Source organism: Sander vitreus, chromosome 1, assembly GCF_031162955.1.
Source record: "Sander vitreus isolate 19-12246 chromosome 1, sanVit1, whole genome shotgun sequence".
Taxonomy (NCBI): Eukaryota; Metazoa; Chordata; class Actinopteri; order Perciformes; family Percidae; genus Sander; species Sander vitreus.
Window position 1 is genome coordinate 24,290,467 of NC_135855.1, and position 10,367 is coordinate 24,300,833.

At 39.5% G+C, this 10,367-nt stretch overlaps 1 protein-coding gene across 2 annotated transcripts in view; it reads left to right on the forward strand.

The window, feature by feature from the left end:
- znf280d (zinc finger protein 280D) overlaps positions 1–9,244 on the forward strand; it is a 14,961-nt gene extending 5,717 nt beyond the window's left edge. The window contains exons 5-18 of one of the 2 annotated variants that reach the window (XM_078249283.1): positions 508–732; positions 837–911; positions 1,040–1,140; positions 1,524–1,711; positions 3,137–3,294; positions 3,382–3,482; positions 3,570–3,716; positions 4,191–4,325; positions 4,440–4,675; positions 5,570–5,710; positions 5,805–5,873; positions 5,966–6,081; positions 6,173–6,197; positions 6,648–9,244. In XM_078249283.1, coding sequence (XP_078105409.1) covers positions 508–732; positions 837–911; positions 1,040–1,140; positions 1,524–1,711; positions 3,137–3,294; positions 3,382–3,482; positions 3,570–3,716; positions 4,191–4,325; positions 4,440–4,675; positions 5,570–5,710; positions 5,805–5,873; positions 5,966–6,081; positions 6,173–6,197; positions 6,648–7,851 — 2,921 coding nt within the window. In that variant the 3' untranslated portion in view covers positions 7,852–9,244. The remainder of the gene's footprint in view (positions 1–507; positions 733–836; positions 912–1,039; positions 1,141–1,523; positions 1,712–3,136; positions 3,295–3,381; positions 3,483–3,569; positions 3,717–4,190; positions 4,326–4,439; positions 4,676–5,569; positions 5,711–5,804; positions 5,874–5,965; positions 6,082–6,172; positions 6,198–6,647) is intronic. The other variant, XM_078249292.1, reaches the window with a different exon arrangement.
- The last annotated feature ends 1,123 nt before the right edge of the window (positions 9,245–10,367 follow it).

The window sequence follows — 10,367 nt, forward strand, 5'->3', positions numbered from 1 at the left end:
CTACCGCTGGCCATGGCCCTGCAGTTAGCCAAGCAACTGTGACTAGCTTTGGAGAGGGCAACCCGGCAGCATGGGGCTCTGACGGTTGTGATTCAACTGAAAAATGCCTATTGTTGTTATTGCTCCCTTTTTTTTTTTTTTTTTTTTTTAATGTTTCAATTAGAAAACCAAAGGTAAAAGTTTCTTAGCTCGGCAAGATGAGAAAAGTAGCGCTGGTTGCTATGTAAGTCGATTGCTGATGTTGGATTGAGTATTTAGGTTTTTTTCTAACTTGAGATAAGATAGGATTCCTAAAGCAAGTTAGGATTTGCTTCTGTAATACCAAATTGGGGGGAAAAAAATCCTATCTTAGACTCTTCCAATCTTAACTAAAGACGGGACGTTTCTGTAACGGCCGCTGAGGAGTAAATCTTCTTTCCCCTCTCATCAGTTCTTACATTTGTAGTTTGTAGTTTGAATCTGGTAACGCCAATTTTGTCTGAAGGGTTTGTATGTTCTGTCTTTCAGCTAGTCAGCAGCAGCTTTTTCAGCAGGTCACTTCAGCCACAGTAATGCCTCGTGCCGTCCACAGGCCTCAGGTGCAACAAATTAGCAACAACGTTGTGACGTTGTCTAACGTGCAGAGTCCTGCTGTGTATTCAGCACAACCTCACCAGCTGCAACTCATCCAGTCCAACTCACAATCTCGTCAGACCTTTTCTGTGCCTGTAAAGGCCAATAACAATAACAGAGGTAATTTTTTATCTTCTAATGTAATATTTTAACCTGACTTTGCCATACTTTCAGATCAATCAGCTTGCAATTAAATGTTAATGTATTTTTTGGATTTCATACAGATCAAAGTTTAGTCAAACTAGGATTACCACCACGGCCAATAGAGAGCGCAGCAAAAAGACCCAAGCTTGATTTGGGTAAGTTAAATGTAAATTTAATGATACAGTTTTTGTAATCTTAGCAAACCCTAAACCTAATCTGAGTTCCTCTCATGTTTTAATAGCTTGTCAATTGTAACATTTTAACTGGTTTTCTGTTGGGCCAGCAAAAGTAATTGCCCCTGTGGAAAATGGGATTTTAAAGAAAAAGTGCCCAAAGTGTCAAGAAGAATTCCTTACACAGGAGGCCCTGAAATTTCATATATTGGTGAGTAAAAATCTTGTGTAATGGTGTCCATGAGTGGAACTAAACACGAAAATGTGATGTGTCCACCAAAAAAAGCTCTTAATGGCATTTCATACAGTTTGATCATGAGGACAGCAGATGAACATTGTGAAACATTAATGTTGGAAAACCAAATGTTTAGTTACATAATATCATAACCATGTTGTTTTCCTAATGGTATATTCTCTAACTGGTCTTACCAGTTAGATGGGATCTATAAACTATTCCCCTCAAAATTATTTTGTTAAGTTTATTTATTTTTCACAATGAAAACAATGTGTTTGATGTGTTTGCATCTTTGCTTAAGCGAATCGGACAACATGAAGTTGGCTAATTCACGTAAAATATCTCTATTTTTTTTTTAGAGCTGCTGTGCAGTTGTGGAAAGTGCAGCTCCATCAGCCCTGAACTTTGTTGCAAACAAGCGCATCATGCTGGTCTCAGACTTCTACTACGGACAGTTTGAGGGAGATTGGGACAAGAAGGACGGGCAGAAGCCCAATACTACTTTCAAGTGCCAGAGCTGTTTGAAAGTTCTCAAGAACAATATCAGGTATGATTATATGTTTCCGTATGCTATGGTTATCCTTGCTAAATATACAATGTCAACACAAAAAGATATAATACAGCAATGGTGCACTGCAGCCCTGATTGTTGTGTCCCAATCCCTGCTTCCCCCTCACCTGTCCCCTGACTGTTTGTAAAACTTCCATAATACCAAGCCTGTCAAAAACTACATACAGTAGTTAATATGCTCTCAAAATGCAGACTAGGACTGACTGAATTCTGTCCATGCCAGTAAAGACAGTGTGGGCGTCTTTCTTGGCCCTCAGTGCAGTTTTCCTCTCAGATGGATGACCGTAACCGACCGTTTTCCCTCATGGGCCTAAAGATGAAAAATGACTGCTAGTTTAGGTGGCGTAAGAACTGCTCCTATGATTAAATAACTTTGCTTCAGAACATTGCAAAAAAAGCTTCAGTAAGCTGATTTTAATGGGGAAACACATTTGTACTGCAACCGCACTCTACCGTCTTACAGAGGTCATAGTTCATCCACATAAGAATTTCTATTAGGGGAGCTGAGGCAGCAGAATGTGCAGGCTGAAAAATGGGCCGTGCCTCGTCGGGGCAGCAGTGGCAGGTAGCTGTGGAGCACTACATCATTAGGCAAAACAAAGATCTTTGTCTAATTGCTGATATTATAACGGCCATTATACATGCTTAGAAAGTGAGGTGCAAGGAGATTACTTCATTTATCTTTAAAACCTTTGGGACCTGGACTATAACCACTGCATGCACATAGGCCAAGAATGTCATTTTTTTCCCCCTACTACTTCGCATTGTTTTTTGTTTAATTGCGTCTTTTTTAAATGGAAATACTCCGCAAATCTCATGCATGTGTGTGTGTGTGTGTGTGTGTGTGTGTGTGTGTGTGTGCGCGTGCGCACACCATCTGGTGAATGAAATAAAGAGGTTTTGTGATTTTTAGAGCTTCAAGTTTTCCCATAATTTTCTTGATTAACTGGGCAATTGTTTAGTCTATTAATGTCAAATAATTGTTGACAAAATGCACAAAACCCAAAGATATGCAATTCACTACCATATATGACAAAGAAAAGCAGCAAATCATCATATTTTAACAGCTGAAGTCATGTAAAAAGTATTGAAAGTAACCAATTAAATTAATGGCAATTGACTTGAGTTAATTGTTTCAGCTCTGTTTGAATGAATCCTGTTAATGAAACCATTATTGCATTTGGGAAGGTGTTTGCACCTGATTCCATAAAATTCAAATGAAAATCACCACAGGGCCAAGCCTGTTGATCATTCAAGGATTCCTTCTTATCTTAAGTGACGTGTGTGTGTGTGTGTGTGTGTGTGTGTGTGTGTGTGTGTGTGTGTGTGTGTGTGTGTGTGTGTGTGTGTGTGTGTGTGTGTGTGTGTGTGTGTGTGTGTGTGTGTGTACCCTCTCTTGCAGGTTCATGAACCACATGAAGCACCACCTGGAGCTTGAAAAACAGAACAGCGAGAGCTGGGAAAGCCACACAACTTGCCAGCATTGCTACAGACAGTACATGACTCCATTCCAGCTGCAGTGCCACATTGAGAGCGCTCACAGCCCGATCGAATCCTCAAGTATAACATAATTGTCTATACGGCTCAATCTGACATGACAATTTGCTTAGTGGCCATTTGTAATTTTTCTTTTCTTTCCTTTTCAAGCCAATTGTAAGATATGTGAGCTAGCGTTTGAGTCAGAGCAAGTTCTCCTGGAACACATGAAGGACAACCACAAGCCTGGGGAAATGCCCTACGTCTGCCAGGTCTGTCACTTAATACTGAGCTGTGATTTGGTTTTGATGTTGGTAAACATTCACTGATACTGAAATTCTGTTTTACTGATTCCACAGGTCTGCAATTTCCGGTCGTCTTTCTTCACGGATGTGGAGACGCATTTCCGAAGTGTCCATGAAAACACAAAAGACCTGCTCTGTCCCTTCTGTCTCAAAGTTCTTAGAAGTAGTCATATGTACATGCAACACTACATGAAACATCAGGTAAGATGCTGCATTGTATCTAGTGTTTTGTAAAGCATTTCTTAGTGTCATTTGAAATATAATGTAGATACTGTATAGAGTCATGGTTTAACAGCAGCAATGTGTTTACACATCTGTAAATTCTTAAGATGTGAAAAAGTATCTTTGCAGGAGTTTAAACACACTGTTAGTTTGTACTATTAGCTCCAATTCCAAGGTTGGATTGATGTAGTTGTCTGCCTTGCACCTTGCTGTAATATATAAACGGCTGACAATAAAACCTGGTTCTCTTCATCTGCCCTAAAGGAGCAATAAATATGAGTTGGAACCAAACAAAATGAATTGCTGCCCTATTAATAGCAATGAAAGTATTTCATGCTCATTATATTCTTTCAGTGAATCCAAATGTAACATATTAGCAATCAGCCTCCTAGTCCCACCACTTATTTATTACATTTTTGTGTATTGTACACTGCAATGTTTTTTCTATTTCAGAAAAAAGGGATCCATCGCTGTGGAAAATGCAGACTGAATTTTCTCACATACAGGGAGAAAGTGGATCACAAGACTCACGTCCACAAGACTTTCAGAAAACCTAAAGCCCTGGAAGGCCTTCCTCCAGGAACAAAGGTCTGACCCTGTCATAACAAGATCAGTACGACATTTGTGTTAGACCTTTTTTAACTATTCTTAGAATAAAACAAATTTAAATCAGCGTCAATGCACATGGTGTTCTCTTTGCAGGTGACCATTCGAGCCTCCCTTACAGGAAAGACACCCACATTGGCGACCTCCCCTGATCAATCTGGCTTTATTGTCAGTCCAGAAACACTGAGTTTCAACCCGCAAACCAAACCTCCAGTCAGCGTATCCAAGTTTAAGTCCAACATCTCTGGAGTGGGAAAAGCCAAGACGACTCCAAGCAAGAAGCAAGATAGCCGGAATACTCCCAAGCACAATCTGGCGCTCAGGAATCTCAGGTTGGGCTTTTTCACACAGCAATCCAAGACACTGCAGCAATAACTAATTTAGTTTTCATTAAAAAAAAGAGAATTCTCTTCTAATACAGACAGACTTTTTTTTTAAATTTTTTTTTTTTAAATAAAGGTTTTTAGTACTTTTAGGTCGGTAACTGCTTTCTGTCTGATAAATTACCTCAAGTGACGTCACTTGAGTCAGCGTTGGTTGGGTCAGAATACAAGTTTGAAAATTAAAAATATCTGGGGGTGTGGAGTTAAAAAGAAGTGAGCTTACCAGACTTTATAGCACACTCCTCGCGTGGAGATGTTATGATTTTAATGAATGGATTTGGCCACCCCGACCACTAATATAGAGCCCCACCTCCTGGGTATTCATGACAGGGTGGCAGCAGATGAATGGGCAGTATTAAAGCCGAGCAATACACAACGTAGCTAATTGCATTTTCAATTAATTTTCCAGACAGTCTTCATTAGGCTGGCTAAAAATAATATGGTGTATAGCAGATAGTGTGGGATTTCTTTCTTTAAAAAAACTAATGAGTGTGATATTTGGCTAATTGGGCTCAGTAATCAAAAACAATATGCTGGCATGGGATATGGGTTTTTAAGTAGATGAGACATAAGGTAATGTAGTGCTGTAATAGAGGAGTTTAGACTAGTAGAATAAAATTATGAACCCGCAGACCTCTCGGTACACGATTATCTAAAGTACTTTTTTGTTATTAGTTTGTACATCTGCAATAGTGAACCAACTTATATTGTTGCAGATAAAAATAAATGACTAACAACAAAAATTCTAATCATTTATCCTTTTTCAGTGTCTTAAAATCTGACTGGACTCTACTTTAAATGTTTGACTGTCTTTGTGCTCTCTTTTTAATTTCCAAATTTCAGAGTCAATGGAGGGCGGTTCACTTGCATTGAGTGCAACACACGAGTTGATCACTTCTTTTCTCATTTCCCAATGCTTTCGAATTGTGGTGCGTGCAAATATCGGACAAGTTGCAAAGTCTCCATTGGGAATCATATGATAAGGTGAGTAAAAAAAAAACAACAATTTCTTCATTTTTAGGCCCAGTGCGTTTATCTGACAAATCTTGTGACAAATCTTTATTTGGCCTTTTGTTAGATTCCATAGTACCATAACCAAAAACAGATTTTTGAAAATGGATCATAAGAAATATCCATCTGCATCAAGGTAAGTACGCTTCATTAAGTCTATTCTGCATTCAACAATACAGATTTTCTGTTTGAAAGTGGTTAAGACGTACAATTCTGTTTCCCCCCCAGATTTACCCTGGTCTGTCTGAACTGTGACCTGCTCGCAGGCGCATCAGGCGGTGACCTGATGACCAAACATTTAACTGATAGACCAAATCACGTATGCAAAGTCATTCAGGAGAAAGGTATGTTCTTTACTGCCTGTACCACCTGAATCATAGCGAGTATTTAGTGTTACACATTTTTTGAAAAAGTTGTCTCTTGTTTTTAACCCAGCAGATAACAAAGCCAAAGATCGAGTGTGAGTAGGAACTACTACCCACATTACATCACCCGACTATCTTTAATCTATTAAACACTTGACAATGTCGAAGACCAAAGAGCATTTATTAAAATCTAAGTCCAACTGAAATTAAACTGCATGTAAGAAAAAAATAAGTGCTTTCACGTTGGCGCCCCCTATCTTTGTATTAACCAGTTGGAACACTTATTCTTCCTTATCTACGTGGATGAAGAACTTGTTTTTACATAGCCAATGAAATGGTTTCATTTTAACCATATTTGCATATAGCATTTGCGTTTTTTGCTTTAGCAGTCGTCACACTGACTAACAGACAGCCAGACAGCTGTTGGTACGAAGACACAGTTCTTCAACAACACTAAGTTTAGAGTTCTTGTAAAGAAACGCCCAGTACTGTTGTTTAATATTGTTTGGTAGGAGTGTGTTTGGCTAACTAATTCTTTCGTGCAGGCATCTCGTCTTGGGGCAGCCCGCAAAAGTCGTGTACGTCTTGACTTCAGCACCTTCTCAAAGACCAAAGGAAATGGACTTGAAACCAATTGAAAGTGTCACATCTGAAAGTGTTACTCTCGCCACTGTTGACCAACTACAACCAGAGCCGATGTTACCAGCAGATGATCAGGAAAAGGGTTCCACAGAAACAAGTTTTGTTGAAGGTTCATCTGAAGGACACTTAAAGCAGTCGTCACTGCCCGCTTTATCGTCTTGCTTTACATCAGATGGGGATTTAGATCTCTGTGAAGAGTCAGTGGGTAACTCAGAGAGCCAAGATGTCATAGAGCAGCTCCCTGAGCATGAGACTAAGGAACAACATGTCATAGAGCCGCTCCCTGAGCCCGAAACTAGGGAACATGTCATAGAGCCGCTCCCTGAGACCGAGACTAGGGAACATGTCATAGAGCCGCTCCCTGAGCCTAGGGAACATGTCATAGAGCCGCTCCCTGAGCCTGACACTAGAGAACATGTCAAAGAGCTGCTCCCTGAGCCCGAGACTAGGGAACATGTCAAAGAGCCGCTCCCTGAGCCCGAGACTAGGGAACATGTCATAGAGCCGCTCCCTGAGCCTGACACTAGAGAACATGTCAAAGAGCTGCTCCCTGAGCCCGAGACTAGGGAACATGTCAAAGAGCCGCTCCCTGAGCCCGAGACTAGGGAACATGTCATAGAGCCGCTCCCTGAGCCTGACACTAGAGAACATGTCAAAGAGCTGCTCCCTGAGCCCGAGACTAGGGAACATGTCAAAGAGCCGCTCCCTGAGCCCGAGACTAGGGAACATGTCATAGAGCCGCTCCCTGAGCCTAGGGAACATGTCATAGAGCCGCTCCCTGAGCACGACACTAGGGAACATGTCATAGAGCCGCTCCCTGAGCACGACACTAGGGAACATGTCATAGAGCCGCTCCCTGAGCCCGAGACTAGGGAACATGTCATAGAGCCGCTCCCTGAGCCCGAGACTAGGGAACATGTCATAGAGCCGCTCCCTGAGCCCGAGACTAGGGAACATGTCATAGAGCAGCTCCTTGAGCCCGAGACTAGGGAACATGTCATAGAGCCGCTCCCTGAGCACGACACTAGGGAACATGTCAAAGAGCCGCTCCCTGAGCCCGAGACTAGGGAACAACAAACTAAATCAGAAAACCTGTACATCAGCTAAACAATGCTCATGAAACATGAGAAGATAACGGCTTCATCATTCGTCATACCTCAGCATTGTTTCTTTTACAAACATATGATAATGTTGCTTTGGCTACTAATCCCCTCAAGATTTGTGTGTTTGACAAGTCAATTTCAACAGGAAAAAATATTTTATCATACTTATTTTTTTCTCTTCTCTCAAGCTTCCATTGCCTAAATAGATGTAAACTATCTTTGTATTTATGAATAAAAAAACATCCACCACAGTGTTCTTAGTTGCCCCATAAACTATGTAGTTAAAGAATTTGCATAGTTATACTTTTAAACATCAGATATGGACCTGATGATTGTTGCTCATTTTGTTTTTCTTAAAAAATTCAAGAAAACCCCATCTGGCATAAAGAGGACAGTATTAGGCTCTGATCCTGATCCTCGATGGCAGTTCCGATGATTTGCCTGAAGGGGCTGTACTTGACATTCAGAAGATTAATATAGAAGCAAAAAAATATTTTCTATGTAAAAATGTAGTGGAGTAAAGCATCCTGAACAGAGAAGTCCCACTCCCTCTGTCTGTTGTAATCCGAGCTTCTCTGTTCTTTGTTTTGATAGCCGGTCCAGCCACGTGTGCATGTTAGTGCATCTGGCTGTGAAAAAGAGTAGGCATTTCATGTATTGGGGAACTGTCTGTGAGAGCCGTGTGGAGGCAATCTCAGCCCTGTTTTTTTTGTTTTTTTTTTTTTTCAGTATTTCGAGTAGAGCACCTTTTTAACTGAGGAAGATGAACACACCTGACTAAAAACTTATTCGGTGGCATAGGATATACCGCTCACACTCTCTGGTGATTTATTGATGCAATTTATATTCTCGATGTAGTCCCCTTACGTACAAATACTAAAATAATTTTAAAGGTGGAGTCTGCGATTCTGGAGAATGTTGATATTTGAACTCAACACCCAAACAAATTCCTGGTTTGTGGCAGAAATATTGGTCCATAATTGATATGGTACATTATATTGTTACCAACTGGTTTTGAACATCCCAGGGTAACATGTATCTCATCACTCAGAAAGTTGCTTTGAACTAATAAGAAATATATAGTGCATGTATAGATAATGCTAGTGTCAAAATTGTATTCCCTAAGAAAAAGGATGTCCGATCTGTGAAACGTGTGGATAAAACAGAAGAATTACACAATGGTAGGAAGTAGGTGGAAAATAACCACAACTATTTGAGGAGTGAGCAGAATAATACTTTTAACTGTGTTGAAAGTGCTGGCTTGTAAAAGATTTGTAAACGCATTACTTTTGATGGATGTACTCAGCACGACTCTTCAACTCAATGAAATCTGTCAACCAATGTTTACGCCCCAGTTGTTGGTTGATGAAAGTTGCTTGCAACTATGGTAAGAGAAAGTCTAGCTCCTTGTAGCTCTGGGATTATTTTATACAATATGATTTGTTTACTTTGTGTGACTTAAAAGTCATTGTTTATTTCATAGGTTTTTAAAAAGGTTTTTCACTCACTATTAGTATATTTTGAGCAAGTCTGTAAATGCATCCATGTCTATGATGACACTGTAAATGTAACCCTGAGTCTGTTTTGAATACATTCCTCTAAAGATATTGTTTTCGCCTAGGACACATTTTCCTCAGAGATCGATAATCAACTGGGTTTGGATCAGCATTTTCCTGTTATGTAAATAAATCTTTCATACAAGAGGTTTGAGTCTTTGGGTGTTTTTTTTTCTGAATGTTGCTCTTGAAAGCAGCATTATAGGAAGCGTTTGATTTCTGTAATAGCCAATAAAGGCTTTTCTATTGATTATTGAGAAGGGTATGAATAATTTTGAACATGCCACTTTTTGTTCAAATGTAAATAAAAGATGGGTAATTTTTTTTCCACAATGATGCCTCTTGTACATCGTCTTATCTTTTGGGAGAAGCCTGTGTCATTTCCAGTCAAAAAGACTTGCTGGTTGAATAAAAGTAACTTTAAGTCATAATTTGCCAGGGGTATGAATAATTTCGGGCTTGATTGTGTGTGTGTGTATATATATATAAACATTTCCGCTTATAAATTAGAAATCTGTCCGTGATGTTATTAAACAATCAAAAAAACAGAGCCAGATTCACAGTGCACTATTGTGCAAATAAGCATTTAAGTTTTATGAAATGAATGATTAGTATTGAAACAAATATACAATTAATAGTAACATAAATAATGTGTAAAAAAGAAAAAATATACAAAGGGAAATGTTGCTTTGTGTATGTGAAATGAACACATTTAGGCTACAATAAAACAAAGATTTATTGTAACAATCAGTCTTCACAACTGCAACAGAATGACCAGTGTTATTGAAGATAGTGTATATATAAGTATATACGTTCACCAAATCACCAAGTAAGTGCAAAACTGATTCTGGCTTCGTATTACAAAATGTTCGATCGCTGATATCAGTGCATTTAAAAATTGCCTATTATGTGATGTGAATGAGACTCGCACTTTTGATTTTCCCGGACCTGACGTCATTGTCAA